Here is a 16,647-nt window from a genome sequence, read left to right as displayed (position 1 = left end):
TTTTCCTGATAAGAGGCTGGAAGTTACAACATAGTAAAATGCAGACACACTTTAAGCAGAAATGCATCTCAGAATGGACAAAACATAGAACTTTGAAGTGAATAAACCACAACAGCAGATCGCTCCTGTCAGACAAGAAAAGGAATTCAAGCCCAGATTGGACACAAGCTCATCCAAAGTGACCATTTTAAAATTGGACATCTGGTCAAAGGCACCTTGATTTTTACTACATGATGCATATGGTAGCCACAGAATTTAGCATCAACAACTTAAATGCATGCAACAAGCAAATATGTACAGCTTCACACCTCCTCCCCTTCTTCACTGCTGAACACACAGCATTGAATTAAAAAAAAAAAAAAATGACGAGCTAAACCACAACTGTCACCTTGTCTTGTTCTCACTCTTCTAAATCTGTCACTGCTCTGTGTGTATCAGTGTACAAGACTAATGAGAAGTGTTTATTTCTGTATAATGCTTTGATAGATTTCACACAAATAAGTAAATAATATTAGACAAATTTGATGTTAATGTGTATTAGAATGAATATTGCACTGAGATTCTTCACAGTAAGACCATAATAGTAACAATAATGTTACTGTGGTTATAAAGTATTTTCTCTGTTTGAAGTTTCACATTTCTTCCTGAATGTGGATGGCCTTGATGTGCTCCTGGGTGTCTCCAGGACAAGGCTTCAGATTCACGACAACCATAACTAGAATAAAGTGTTTCCTGTAGATGGATTAATGATTCTGTGAGTCCATCACAACACAGCTCCTATATTTTTAGGTTTTTCTCACATGAATAAAATCACTTGTGATCCTGAGCACCTCAATATATTCTTGTTAAATTTTTTTGAAGAGATAACACAATCTGCTTCATGAGCATTCCCCACTCATAACTTCATTTTATTTAATTAAATCAATTCAAGCCAAGATGCTTTTATTGTCATTTCAACCACATATAGCTGACGCAGTACATAGTGAAATGAAACAACGTTTCTCCAGTACCCTGGTGCTACATACAGTAGACAATAAACAACATATAGTTACTAACAGAAACAACAATACAGAGCTAGGACAGAAGTTTGTCCTGGCTACATAAAGTGTAACGTGCAATCAGGTGCAAACAGTGCAAAGACAAGACATGCAAAAAACAGGAAGTACAAAAAAAAAACCCAGCAACACAAGGCAGGACACATAACGCTGAAAAAATATGCGCAATGAAACAAAGGGGAACAAAGGTGACATGCAAACTTGAGAAACTGTAAAAACCATGTATCTAATTACATATATGTTTGTTAACATATATATAGCAACATGACAATGTGGATTGTGCAAAAATGCAGTAGCAGCAGTTGAAGTAGTACAAATAAGTTGTAAAACTAAAAAAGTAGTAAAACAATTATGCCTCATATGGACAGTATTCCTGGCATATGTGACCACTGCAGCTTGTGACCATGAAAATGTTGCTGTGGATGATGAATTATTACTCATACAGTGAATCATGGATTACTATTCAAATGGTGTATTTTATTCTCAATGTGAATAAATAATCCAAACAGTAATAGTATTCCTAATGTGTTCCTAATAAAATGGCCAGTGAAGGTATGTTCTAAAATCTTATCAGTCTGAATCGTTGTTTTGTCTCTAACTGACTTAGCTGTGGAGACTCTAGCTTCAAATGCTGATGGAGTTCAATTGATCCCCTTATCAACAGTTAAAAAATAAAAAGTTTGTTGTTGTTGTCACACATCTACCTTCACCCCCCCTCCCCCTTTAACAACTAAATTTCCACCACTACATGAAAATAAACCACATCCGCGACCTGCTCTCTGTTCTCAGGCCTCTAACACAGTCACTGCTCTGTGTGTGCAGGACTAACTGTTTGTTTCTACACAATTGTTACTCTTATTTTTAACATGGAAATAAAACTTATTAATAATTAGTTTAAAGTTATTGTGTGATTATTATTTGTTTTAATGTGCTGTGTGTTAGTTTTGTATTAATGTGTATTAGAGTGAACATATTTCCCTGTACAGACCATAATAATAACAAAAATGGAAATGTAGGTTATAAGTCATTTCTCAGTAAGTCTTGTTGATGCTAACAATGTTTTGTAAAAAGCTTTCTGTATACAGGAAACAACACCAGAAAATGACCATCAGGTACAGATTTCAATTTAACCCTGTGTTTTAATCTTGCTCTACTTGTACTCTTACCTGTTGAACTATCATAGTTACTGAGAGTAGATACACATCAAACTAAACCCTTCTCATAACAGATATGGAGACACTGATCCACCTGAGCAGTCATGCTGAAGTACACACAATGTCCTAATCACACAATAAGATCATCACTCAGGACATTCAGACTGCAGATGAACAACTTTATACCCCACCACTCACTCTAATGAAGACACAAAGAGAACATTTACTCACAGAGCATCACAGAGAGTGGACTGAGCTCCATCCTGTCCCTCTAATGACTGACTGACTGACAGAGCAGAGGTGTGTGTTAAAGCCTTACCACTTTACCACTTCCTGTGATCTAGTAGAGAGAGAGAGAGAGAGAGAGAGACAAAAAGACCCACCACGATGTCTGGCTATAACCCCTCTTGTATGTAGATATGCAGTTCAATATTCAAACATCTGGGCAGGAGTTTTTTGAATGTCTGGGGATGTGTAAGACAGGGGCAGGAATTTAACATGTGAACAGTCAATTTAGTTCCATAGATGCCATATGGTTATATTGCTGTTACTGGGTACTGGGCAAATAGTTTGATGCTATGGCAATTGTTCACAAAACGTTTATTCACTGAATTTGGGAGGAAATAAATAGGCAGCAAATGTAAACATACCTAAAAAAAAAATTTCTACCACTTAGCGAGTTTGTCCAAGTGGAGTTGCCGTACCTAGCGGTCCAAAAAATCGCGCATGCGCAGTTTAGATCAAGCAGCGGTTCCCCTCCATACTCGAGTCTCCTGCTTGTAGTCCATGTGATGTTCTGCTCTTGTCAGGACCGTGTTACAGCAAGACAAAAGTCACAACTCATCCAGATAGTTGAAGACACTTAAGGTAAGATCAACTAAGTTCCGATTATAAATGTACTTAGTGTTAGCTTTATATTGTAGACTTCTGGAAGAAAGTATGTCCGGGGGCGGGGCTAGGGGGAAACAGATCCCCAAACAGAGTTGGACACAACACCGGCATTACTTTTGAAAACTGCCACAGCAGAAGAAAATCCTCACAACTGTAACGTTAGCAGAAGAGACTGAACAAGCTTTGTCTAAATAACTAAGCGCTAGGCAACTAACACGTCGAGCTAACAGGTTAGCTAGCTAGCACGTTACAAGCAGGTTAGCTGATGTTATGCTATAAATTTAGTTTCGGTTTCACTTCATAAATATCAAATGTAAACACAAAGTCTACCGCTAACAAAATTAGCTCGCAGGTAAGCTAACAACGGTATTAAGTTAATGTTCGGGGTGAAATGGTGTGAATTTTTGCTCTACATGAACAGAAAAGTGGAAATTATGTCCTTTTCTCCACAAAAATAAAAAGAATGATGAGGCAGTGCTTGATGATCCAGATGTCAAGAAAGAAGCATCAGAAAAGGAAGAGAAACAGCAAGAGAAAGTGGACGGAAAGCCAGAGGATTTGTTAGTGGAAGGTTGTTAAAGTAAGGGCACAGAACAGGAAGTAGAGTCAGAAGCACCTGACAGTGAGGCTGAAGAGGACACAGGTGAGGAGGAGGACATCCACAAGCAGTAGACCATCAGGTGTGTGATGTTGGAAACATGTTTGTCTGTGTGTAAAGCAGTGTTATTACTGTTCATATGGTGGGAGTGTGTAGTCTTATGATTTACATTACTCATAAACTCATGTCATGTCATTGCTCTATCAAGATAAATATTCCTTTAGTGTTTCTTCATCACTACATGTGCTCCATATTGGTTTGTCTTTATCCACAGATATCAGCTAGTGTAAAGACTCATCAATTCAGAATCTGAAGTTTTCAAGGACCTTGATGAAGGACAGGAGAAGAATCTTTACTGCAGTCTGGTACGACATTCACCCTTTGGCTTGAATATTTAAGATTACTGGACTATTCAGTTCTAATACTATTCACACACACACACACACACACACACACACACACACACTCCATCATTCTCTACCAATTTACTTTGTAATTAAATAAACATTAAATAAACATTAAGATTTCTTGAACATTAGTTTTTGTCTCTTTTGTTCTGAGTTGAATGTGCCCCTCTGACAAAACACAGATTTTGTGTAAATATTTATACACTATTAGTCAAAAGTTTGAACACACCTTGTTCAATGTTTATTTTCCTCTTCACTGTATTCAGCATTGTATTTTAATCCTGAAGATACTGAAATTGACAGTACAAATATGGAATTATGTAGTCAACAAAAACGTGTTAAATAACCCAGAATATGTTTTAATATTTTTGATTCTTTAAAGTAGCCACCTTTTGCTTTGATTGCAGCTTTGTACACTCTTGGCATTCTCTCAGCCAGACTCAGGTAGTCTCCTGGATTGGTTTTCTAACAATCTTGAAGGAATTCTCAGAGGTGTTGAGGACTTGATGGCTGCCCTTCCTTCACTCTCTGGTCCAACTCATCACAAACCACCTCAGTTGGGTTTAGATCAGGTGAGTGTGGAGCTCATGTCATCTGATGCAGCACTTCATCACTCCCTTTCTTGGACAAATACCTCTTACCTAGTGGTATGTTTGTTGTTATTGTCCTACTGAAAAACAAATGATGGCCTCACTAAAAGCAAACCAGATGGGATGGCATGTCACTGCAAAATGCTGTGGTAGCCATGCTGGTTAACTCTGCCCTCAATTTTGACTAAGTCACCAACAGTGTCACCAGCAAATCACCCCCACACCATCACACCTCCTCCCCCATGCTTCACATATTCAGGAATTGTCTGTTCACCCTCTCTACGTCTAACAAAGACATGGTGGTTAGAACCAAAAATCTCAAACTTGGACTCATCAGACTAGAGGAGAGTTCTCCACTGATCTTATGTCCAGACCTTGTGTTTCTTGGCCCAAGCAAGTCTCTTCTGCATGTGGTTCTTCCGAAGTAATAGTTTCTTTGCCGCAATACGACCATGATGACCTGACTTCTACAGTCTTCTCTGAACAGTGGAGGTTTAAATATGTCTGCTACTTGATCCCCAAGAAGCATTTATGTGGGCTGTAAACTGAGGTGCTGTATTTCGGCAGTTTCTGAGGCTGGTAATTCTAATAAACTTCTTCTTAGCAGCAGAGGTAGCTCTTGGTCTTCCTTTCCTTGGACTGTCCTCATGAGAGCCAGTTTCATTATAGCATTTGCTGGTTTTGGTGACTGCACTAAGAGGGATACATTCAACGTTCTTGAGATTTTTCAGATTGACTGACCTTCATTTCTTAAAGTAATGATGGACCGTCTTTTCTCTTTATTTAACTGAATCTTTCTTGCCATAACATTTTGTACAGTAGTTGTAGTAGCACTAATAGGGCTATAGACTCGGTACCCACCCTTCCTCTTCTCAAGATAACTGATGCTCTAAACACAATAAGAAGGCAAGAAATGTCACAAATGTATTCATGAAGACACACCTGTGAATTAAAAACCCTGCCAGGTGACTACGCTGTGAATCTGATGAGAGAATGCAATGAGTGTGCCAAGCTGTCAGCTACTTTGGACAATCTAAAATATAAAACATATTCTGGGTTGTTGAACACTGTTTTTGTTTGCTACATAATTCATGTGTTCTTTTATAGTTTGAAGTATTAGTATACAATGTTGAAAATAATAAAAAATAAAGAAAAATTCACTGAAGGAGAAAGTGTGTCCAAATTCCAAACTTTTAACTGGTACTGTGTGCATTACTGTATATGTATGTATACATGTGTGTATATTTGTGTGTGTGTGTGTGTGTGTGTGTGTATTAAATCTCACAGCAAGAGGATTGTTTTTTTTGTTCATTGTTTTATACACACAGTGTCTGTAGAGTTGCTTTGCAAGTACAAATTGAAAGTACATTGAAATAAAAATGAGTTTTAACTAAATGCAGTGTGAGAATGTTTATTTGCTCTAGACGCAGTATAACTGATGTCTAAAATGAGTCTGAAGTTGATGTTATAAGCCGTTGGAAAGACGTCCACAATGAGCATGGATGAGTTACGTCCTGTTATTTCGCATCAAGACTGTTAAGACTCTCACTGTAAAACCTGTTTCTCTGTGTAACTCAGTATGTGGTGGTCAGTGATTGAAAAGTGAAACTAAAATGCCTTTGACTCCCTCTAGTGGTAACTGCTGTATGGTTTTAATCCTGATTTTATCCACACTTTAATAGATTTAAACATAAATTATTAAATTATACATTATCACTGTTCACGGTCAGTCTTGTGGTCAGCCAAGGACAAAAAAAGAAGGAACAATCTTCAGTTTAATAATCACTTAAACAACATTCATAGATGACACTTTATAATGTTCTCTATTCTTTACTTTAAACATCAATAGTAACGCACTGTAAACATGACAGTTTCAGACATCCACCAATCTCTATTTTATAAAGACGTGTCTCGGGTGCTCTGTATCTCTAGGTATCAGGTGGAAAGGGATTATTTTGCCAAACTTCTTTAAATAGAGATGCTAAACTTGTCCTGCACACAGCCGCTAGATGGCGCTATGAGCTCGTGCAATGCTGCCGGAAGCGACACATGCATTAAATAAATTTATTTTTAAACTTAAATATATTTAATTTTAATGAATTAAATTTAATAACACAGTATTTTGTAGTTGCATTGTTTAAGGACATTTCATGATTTCTTTATCTTTCCTTCGTTATTTCTTCTTGTCTTTATACAGTAAATAATGCTGACTTAATGGAAATCATACTCCGGACTCAGAATGTCACTTATGGACTAATTATCCAGTATCCACTCATCCATTACTTATACAGATGGGATTCAGCCTCCAGAGCCCTCACTCCATGTTTTTTTTCTAGCAGTCTAAACACCCTAAAAATTTAACTTTTGTAGATTCCTGGTTTAATCACAGCAAACCCTTATGAGTGATCATCAGGACTAACTAAGGTCTAGGGACACCAGAGTAAATTCATCACATGAATTTGTTTCCTCTTGCTGATTTTTTTCTGTCAGCTACATGACTTAAAAACATAGAAGCATTATGATGATTATGCAATCAAGAAGTACAAGAAGGAGCAGCTGCTCCCCCAAGTCCACCAGAACATTCAGCCTCAGAGCAACAGCATTAGAGAATTTCCCAGAGAACTACAAGGACAATAACAAGTTAAGATAAAAACTGTGCTTCATACCATATTTGGAAATGTGGGAGTGTCTTCAAATCCATATATTGATAGTTAGAATAATGTTCTTCCAGCTCATGTACACAGACTCACTTTCAGAGATTTTGTGAATGCATAATATCTGTATTCCATTTCCAATGCTTTATTAAAATAGGTATTGTGCATGCATAAAACTTTAATACAAACATTATTTAAGCTACAAACAAAGTCATTTCAGGACATTTATGAACACAGTGAGATGAGTTACAAAGCATCAGGTCATTTGTAAAGACAAAAATATGAACAATAAAAATGTTTATAAAAATATAGAAAGAGAAAATTTTTAAAAGCAACACACATTTAAAAAGCACTATTTACTTTCATCATAATTCGTTCATCAGTGAAGTTTTGTACATCAACAAGATTAACTTACTTTCTGTTAGAAAACAGTGACGGCCTTACAGACTTCACTCACGTTTCCAAAAACCAACCAAAAGCACTGAAGTGTAAGTATATGAGTAAAAGGAAAATAAACATTTTTTATTAAAATATGTAAATCAGCCACAAGCATAAATTAATGTACTTTCAGTGGAATTAGTATATGAGTAACAGAAAAATCTGTATTTTAGACTCTTGTTTCTGACCTTATTTTTCTTGTACTTGTATAGCATGTATCCAGTTAAAAGTGCATTAATAAAACTATATTTACTATGAATTATATATTTTTAAATGCTTTAAAATATGCCACATGTATATATACAGAATAAAGTATAAAAAGAGTAAAAAAAATTTATTAAGTAAAAAAAAAAATTATAAGAAATGTTCCTGCATACAGGATGTGGATGAGTAGACTCTACTGCTGTGTACAGGAAGGGGATGAGTAGACTCTACTGCTGTGTACAGGAAGGGGATGAGTAGACTCTACTGCTGTGTACAGGAAGGGGATGAGTAGACTCTACTGCTGTGTACAGGAAGGGGATGAGTAGACTCTACTGCTGTGTACAGGAAGGGGATGAGTAGACTCTACTGCTGTGTACAGGAAGGGGATGAGTAGACTCTACTGCTGTGTACAGGAAGGGGATGAGTAGACTCTACTGCTGTGTACAGGAAGGGGATGAGTAGACTCTACTGCTGTGTACAGGAAGGGGATGAGTAGACTCTATTGCTGTGTACAGGAAGGGGATGAGTAGACTCTACTGCTGTGTACAGGAAGGGGATGAGTAGACTCTACTGCTGTGTACAGGAAGGGGATGAGTAGACTCTAGTGCTGTGTACAGGAAGGGGATGAGTAGACTCTACTGATGTGTACAGGAAGGGGATGAGTAGACTCTAGTGCTGTGTACAGGAAGGGGATGAGTAGACTCTACTGATGTGTACAGGAAGGGGAGGAGTAGACTCTACTGATGTGTACAGGAAGGGGATGAGTAGACTCTACTGATGTGTACAGGAAGGGGATGAGTAGACTCTACTGATGTGTACAGGAAGGGGATGAGTAGACTCTATTGCTGTGTACAGGAAGGGGATGAGTAGACTCTAGTGCTGTGTACAGGAAGGGGATGAGTAGACTCTACTGATGTGTACAGGAAGGGGAGGAGTAGACTCTAGTGCTGTGTACAGGAAGGGGATGAGTAGACTCTACTGATGTGTACAGGAAGGGGAGGAGTAGACTCTACTGATGTGTACAGGAAGGGGATGAGTAGACTCTACTGATGTGTACAGGAAGGGGATGAGTAGACTCTACTGATGTGTACAGGAAGGGGATGAGTAGACTCTATTGCTGTGTACAGGAAGGGGATGAGTAGACTCTAGTGCTGTGTACAGGAAGGGGATGAGTAGACTCTACTGATGTGTACAGGAAGGGGAGGAGTAGACTCTACTGATGTGTACAGGAAGGGGATGAGTAGACTCTACTGATGTGTACAGGAAGGGGATGAGTAGACTCTACTGATGTGTACAGGAAGGGGAGGAGTAGACTCTACTGATGTGTACAGGAAGGGGATGAGTAGACTCTAGTGCTGTGTACAGGAAGGGGATGAGTAGACTCTACTGATGTGTACAGGAAGGGGAGGAGTAGACTCTACTGCTGTGTACAGGAAGGGGATGAGTAGACTCTACTGCTGTGTACAGGAAGGGGATGAGTAGACTCTACTGCTGTGTACAGGAAGGGGATGAGTAGACTCTACTGCTGTGTACAGGAAGGGGATGAGTAGACTCTAGTGCTGTGTACAGGAAGGGGATGAGTAGACTCTACTGATGTGTACAGGAAGGGGAGGAGTAGACTCTACTGATGTGTACAGGAAGGGGATGAGTAGACTCTACTGATGTGTACAGGAAGGGGAGGAGTAGACTCTACTGCTGTGTACAGGAAGGGGATGAGTAGACTCTACTGCTGTGTACTGGAAGGGTATGAGTAGACTCTACTGCTGTGTACAGGAAGGGGATGAGGAGACTCTACTGCTGTGTACTGGAAGGGTATGAGTAGACTCTACTGCTGTGTACAGGAAGGGGATGAGTAGACTCTACTGCTGTGTACAGGAAGGGGATGAGTAGACTCTAGTGCTGTGTACAGGAAGGGGATGAGTAGACTCTACTGCTGTGTACAGGAAGGGGAGGAGTAGACTCTACTGATGTGTACAGGAAGGGGATGAGTAGACTCTACTGATGTGTACAGGAAGGGGAGGAGTAGACTCTACTGCTGTGTACTGGAAGGGTATGAGTAGACTCTACTGCTGTGTACAGGAAGGGGATGAGTAGACTCTACTGCTGTGTACTGGAAGGGTATGAGTAGACTCTACTGCTGTGTACAGGAAGGGGATGAATAGACTCTACTGCTGTGTACAGGAAGGGGATGAGGAGACTCTAGTCCTGTGTACAGGAAGGGGAGGAGTAGACTCTACTGATGTGTACAGGAAGGGGAGGAGTAGACTCTACTGCTGTGTACAGGAAGGGGATGAGGAGACTCTAGTCCTGTGTACAGGAAGGGGATGAGTAGACTCTACTGCTGTGTACAGGAAGGGTATGAGTAGACTCTACTGCTGTGTACAGGAAGGGGATGAGTAGACTCTACTGCTGTGTACAGGAAGGGGATGAGTAGACTCTACTGTTGTGTACAGGAAGGGGATGAGTGGACTCTACTGCTGTGTACAGGAAGGGGATGAGTAGACTCTACTGTTGTGTACAGGAAGGGGATGAGTAGACTCTAGTGCTGTGTACAGGAAGGGGATGAGTAGACTCTACTGCTGTGTACAGGAAGGGGATGAGTAGACTCTACTGCTGTGTACAGGAAGGGGATGAGTAGACTCTACTGCTGTGTACAGGAAGGGGATGAGTAGACTCTACTGCTGTGTACAGGAAGGGGATGAGTAGACTGTACTTTCTGAGGAAGATCAGATGCTTTAATGTTTGCAGTAAGATGTTGGAGATCTTCTACCAGTCTGATGTTGTGAGTGCTGTCTTCTTTGCAGCATTATGCTGGGGAGGCAGCATTAGAGTCGGAGAAGCAAGGAAGCTGAACACACTGATAAAGAAGACTGGCTCTGTACTGGGATGCTCCCTCAACTGTTTTGATGTGATCGTGGAAAAGAAGTCACTAAACAAACTAATGTCCATCCTGGACAATGCATCACATCCCCTCCATGACTTATTGGTCAAACAGCTGCAGCAAGGACCGGTACAGGAGAATAGTTCATCACTGTACCAGGATGTTATTGTGTCTGTTCCTTAAATAAGTGCATTGGGCTTCTGTTGGTGGGATTCTGTTTACTGCACTGCTGCTAATCACTATATAATTACACTGATGCAGCTTATTGTGGATGATCATATCTACTTTGCTGCATATCTCTTGTTAATAGTTGCACTGGTGTACACTGTTATATTTATTCTATTTTTATTAATATTTATAATATTACAGATTACATTATTATATTACTCTTGATAATTTCTTACTGCATATGCTATTCTTTTGCTGCTGCTGTAATGTGTGAATCTATCTGTCTGTCTGTCTGTCTGTCTGTCTGTCTGTCTATCTATCTATCTATCTATCTATCTATCTATCTATCTATCTATCTATCTATCTATCTATCTATCTATCTATCTATCTATAACTGACACATTTTTCATAATTTTTCCAAAGACTTTCCTTCTATCTGGTTGATAACTGTAGCTTCAACAGAACAGACACATGGCTCACTGCTAAAAGAAAAGAAAAAGATTATAATAAACAAGTTTATAAATATTTTTTCTGACATTGCTGTCACTATTAATGACAGTATTTTGCATGTCCATAGTTAACTCTGTCATAACTGTTCAAGTAGACTGAAGTGATGGAAAATTATCTAGACAGCTTCCAAACAAACATGGATGAACTCTTACAGATTCTGTGAGCTGGGTTTTGTGTACATGGATACTGTAACTGCTAGATAACAAAATCTACTTAAGGCACCTTTTAAAATCTTTCTTACTTCATGGTGTTTGGTTTGTTTTATTAATGCAGTATATGTCATGAGACTTACCTCCATGTTGTCCTTCTTTACTGAGTTGATGGAATCACCAGTCACACTGGCCTTTCCAAGTAGAAATCAGTGTATATACGAGTTTGTGGCTATATCTCTGTGATCTGTACATGGAAAAAAGATCTGTGATTTAAAAATGACGACACTGGAAATGTTTCAGGACCAGACATGTACAGTAGCATTGCAAAATGTTTATTATTGTTTACATTTATGAAATGGTCTATATATAATTGTTTCTTTTTCCACTCTTGCAGCTGCAGTAATGAAATGGAGCAAAGACGCAACCGAGGAGACGATCAAACAACATGCTTCAGATCTCCTTAATCATGCAGCAGTGAGAGAGAGAGGGATTGGTATTTATTTGTTTATTGTTATCGACTGCAGTGTGAGTTAATTTTGATTGTTTTCATCATTTTTGGACAATTTTCGCTACAACAATAAAACACAATGATCTGTTTTTCTGTTAACTGTGTATTGTGTTTACATCCACAGCATTTTACTATTGCACTTTATTCATTACTGACTGTGTAGTGGTCAGTGCTGCACTGTCCCTGGTCAGTTATTGTACTGTACTGTACTGTCTTGCACTGTTTACACACATGCACTTTATGTAGTACTGTGTAGGTCTGTGTAGTGAACTTAGTTCTGTGTTGTCTCCTGTAGTTGTGTGTTTTATGTAGCACCATGGTCCTGGAGGAACGTTGTTTCATGTTACTGTGTACTGTACCAGCTGTATGTGCTTCAAATGACAATAAAAGCTACTTGACTAAACACCAGTGACTTGGAGTCCCAGTTAATGACGTCCGCTAGAAGAAGTGTGTGATGTTCTTCACTGCAGACATCTAGTGATTCCTTTTGATTCAGTGATTCTTTAATAGCCCTCGTTTCCTGTACAAACTCTAATCATGCTGGGAAATATATATAGTGATTGAATGGTGGGATTAATGCAGGTGATTATACACTATAATAATTTAATGAGTACAGAATCAAGACTTACCATACCAGTGCCACACACACACACACACACACAAACTTTATCACAAATATAAAAATGAAAAATGTGCAAATCAGTTATATTAACCAAAAATTAAATATGTTAAAAGTAAAAGTATCCAAATGGAATACAAATAAATATCTTAAATACTGAACAAAAATGCAAAATGTGCAAAAAGTATAACTATAACTTATTACCTATTAATCAGCATTTAAGAATCATGCACTTTGGAGGTGCTGAGACTAAACATAAGATTCTCAGCTGAATCAGTCTATAAACCGGCTCCACGAGTCCACTGAGAATCAGCTGAATCAGTCTATAAACCGGCTCCACGGGTCCACTGAGAATCAGCTGAATCAGTGTATAACCCGACTCCACGAGTCCACTGAGAATCAGCTGAATCAGTCTATAAGCCAACTCCACGAGTCCACTGAGAATCAGCTGAATCAGTGTATAACCCGGCTCCACGAGTCCACTGAGAATCAGCTGAATCAGTCTATAACCCGGCTCCACGAGTCCACTGAGAATCAGCTGAATCAGTCTATAACCCGAGTCCACTGAGAATCAGCTGAATCAGTCTATAACCCGACTCCACGGGTCCACTGAGAATCAGCTGAATCAGTCTATAACCCGACTCCACGGGTCCACTGAGAATCAGCTGAATCAGTCTATAACCTGAGTCCACTGAGAATCAGCTGAATCAGTCTATAACCCGGCTCCACGGGTCCACTGAGAATCAGCTGAATCAGTCTATAACCCGAGTCCACTGAGAATCAGCTGAATCAGTCTATAACCCGACTCCACGGGTCCACTGAGAATCAGCTGAATCAGTCTATAACCCGACTCCACGGGTCCACTGAGAATCAGCTGAATCAGTCTATAACCCGACTCCACGGGTCCACTGAGAATCAGCTGAATCAGTCTATAACCTGAGTCCACTGAGAATCAGCTGAATCAGTCTATAACCCGGCTCCACGGGTCCACTGAGAATCAGCTGAATCAGTCTATAACCCGGCTCCACGGGTCCACTGAGAATCAGCTGAATCAGTCTATAACCTGGCTCCACAAGTCCACTGAGAATCAGCTGAATCGGTCTATAACCCGGCTCCACGAGTCCACTGAGAATCAGCTGAATCAGTTGATGAACACGGTAGCAGCCGTCTTCTTAATACATTAATTTCTTATACTGTTTTTTTTCTAACTTCTTTTTTCTCTGATATGTTTAATAACTGCATTAATGTTAAAGTATACTATATAATGTTCTGAATTGTTTCTTAATTTAGACCTCGGACTCATGAATCATGAGTTAATATGCGGAATCGGATCATTTAACTCGGGTGAGTCAGTCAGGACCAGTACTAATTGATATTGATATCCTTTATTTATCATGTGATTAAAAATATCAACATTCAAATTAAGACTGTGTTGTTCAGTGTTTGGATTCTCTCTTAAACCTGGAACTAACTAAGTAAAGTCTTTAGATTTAAAAAAAAAAAATAAACCCCACAAGGTGACTCCTCAGCAGTGAAGTGAGAAATCTGGAGATGAATTAGCAGTACATGAATGTTTTTACACTGCAAAACTACTATTGTTAAATATTGGAAAAAATGCTGTGATACTTTTGACATTAGTATGAAATTAAACCACGTGCCCCAGACAAGCGTTAATGTCCAGCCCTGATATACACGTGTGTGGATGTATCTGCACTGATCAGCCAAAACATTATGACCCCATAGTGCATCCTGGTGCCATGTGTTCCCCAGGTAAGAGACGCACACGCACCTGCCCATCCATGTGATGTAAAAGAAAACGTGATTAATATGACCAGGCACCAGTTCTGATGCTCATGTGCTCATTGTTGGATGCATTCAGTGGTGCACAGGGGTCAGCATAGGCACCCTGACTGGTCTGTGGCCATGCATCCCCATACACAACAAACTGTGATGCACTGTGTATTCTGACCCCTTTCTATCAGAACCAGCATTAACTTCTTCAGCAGTTTGAGGAACAGCAGCTCGTCTGTTGGATCAGATCACACGGGTCAGCCTTCTCTCCCCACGTGCATGAATGAGCCTTGACCGCCCATGACCCTGTCGCCGGTTCACCACTGTTCCTTCCTTGGACCACTTTTGATTAGGGCTGCAGATATCGATTATTTTAATAATCGAGTATTCTACCGATTATTCCATCGATTAATCGAGTAATCCGATGATAAGTACTTTTTCTTTATTAAAGAGGAATACTAAATATGTAAGAGAAAATAAGACAGGTCTCTTAAAATGAACAACTAAGTTGTTTCCTGTTTACAAAAATGAAAATAAAATCTAAACCTATTTAGTGCATCTAATTGTCATTCAAAATGCAAATACAAATATATAAATAAAAAAATGTACAAATAGAACAACCTAAAACAAAATAATAATAATAATAATACCTAAACATTGTATTTATGTTTTCCAACTTAATTTTGATGTTTCAGTCTAACTACAGCTCAAGCAGGACATAAGCCTTTACTGTCCTCCTGGAAGACTTTGTGGTTTTTGTAAGAGGCAAAAATTAGTGGACAGGAAGGAAACTTGGAACAAGAACAAGAGTCCATACACATCAAATTACTTATTTTTCTGTAACATGAAATTAGTTATTTGGTGAATAAACCCTCTTAAATGTCTCTCCACATACTGGTGTGTGTGTGTGTGTGTGTGTCTGTGTGTGTGTGAGAGTGACAGAGAGAGAGTGAGGCTATCAAAATGAATGATACTTAGGCTTTCACAAAATGTAGCTAAATTAGGGACATCATAACTAGCCACCATACTGATTTACGATCTTAAATAGTCACTACATGTACCTACAATCCACATACATTTATACCGGCCTTAATTTGCGAACGTTCATATTGATCTAAGTGAAGTGTGAGGCTGGGGTCTACTCCGTGGGCTTAAAGCGGGGACTGTGTGTGAATGAGAGATTAACACGGTGAAGTTAGTTTGATATTCGGACATTAGACAGACATTTGGAAGCAGTATTTTAGGGACCGTCTACAAATTTCTGTATGACTGAAATGTGGTACTTGTTACTTACCTGGCTACGTGCCCCAGTTATTTTAATTTCTTCTTAAATATACATATGCCATGCATCATTGCATGCTGCTTTTGTTAATTTAATAATAATTTAATTAATAGATAGTATTAATTATGCATCATGTGAATTAATTTGTAATTATTTATTTATTTTTTAATTTAAAAAAATCACTTTTCCTTCAACTAGTACCAAAATAATCTAATTGGAAACCCCCACAAGGTACACCTCTTGTGTGTACCATCTTGAATATTTTGTACCAAAATATGTCTTCACTGATTTTTATTTGTCGACGGTCCCTAAAATACCGCTTCCGAATGTCTAATGTCCGAATATCACACTAACTTCCCCGTGGTTGAGATGTTGAAGTATGGAACTTGTAGTGCTGTGGTACACCAGTTCAGTCTTACAGTAATCACACTCTACAGAGTTTTCTGTCTGTTTTAGTGTGAAATGATCCCAAACTTTGAAAACTTTCTGCCGTTTTCTTGCCGTTTTCGGCCTGAATCGTCTCTGTGTGTAGTTACAGTAAATGGACTAAACCAAGCTTAGAGGCAACTAATTTACCTCAATGATGATTTTTTGTGTTCAAGTTACTCGAGGAATAGTTTCAGCCTTACTTTTGATAGATACTGACCACTGCAGACCGGGAACACCCCACAAGAGCTGTATCCAGTGGTCTAGCCATCACAATTTGGCCCTTTTGGTCAAACTCGCTCAAATCCTGTCCATTTTT

At 39.1% G+C, this 16,647-nt stretch overlaps 1 protein-coding gene and 1 long non-coding RNA gene across 5 annotated transcripts in view; one reads left to right on the top strand and one right to left on the bottom strand.

Annotated features, from left to right (window-relative positions):
• The window catches only part of LOC131356324 (Fc receptor-like protein 5), a 94,997-nt gene extending 92,526 nt beyond the window's left edge, over positions 1 to 2,471 (bottom strand). The window contains exon 1 of the mRNA XM_058395228.1: positions 2,441 to 2,471. Within this exon, the coding sequence (XP_058251211.1) occupies positions 2,441 to 2,471 (31 nt within the window). The remainder of the gene's footprint in view (positions 1 to 2,440) is intronic.
• Positions 2,472 to 2,942: 471 nt separating this feature from the next.
• Positions 2,943 to 7,084, top strand: LOC131355686 (uncharacterized). 4 transcript variants are annotated; one of them, XR_009204891.1, is made up of 4 exons: positions 2,943 to 3,076; positions 3,973 to 4,063; positions 4,513 to 4,677; positions 6,893 to 7,084. It is a non-coding gene; the product is annotated as an uncharacterized LOC131355686 (long non-coding RNA). The 4 variants fall into 4 exon arrangements; XR_009204893.1 differs by lacking the exon at positions 6,893 to 7,084 and adding an exon at positions 3,563 to 3,780 and having other exon boundaries at positions 2,947 to 3,076; positions 4,513 to 5,979; XR_009204890.1 differs by lacking the exon at positions 6,893 to 7,084 and having other exon boundaries at positions 4,513 to 5,979.
• The last annotated feature ends 9,563 nt before the right edge of the window (positions 7,085 to 16,647 follow it).

Source organism: Hemibagrus wyckioides, linkage group LG07, assembly GCF_019097595.1.
Source record: "Hemibagrus wyckioides isolate EC202008001 linkage group LG07, SWU_Hwy_1.0, whole genome shotgun sequence".
NCBI lineage: Eukaryota > Metazoa > Chordata > Actinopteri > Siluriformes > Bagridae > Hemibagrus > Hemibagrus wyckioides.
This window is presented reverse-complemented; position numbering and strand designations above follow the sequence as displayed.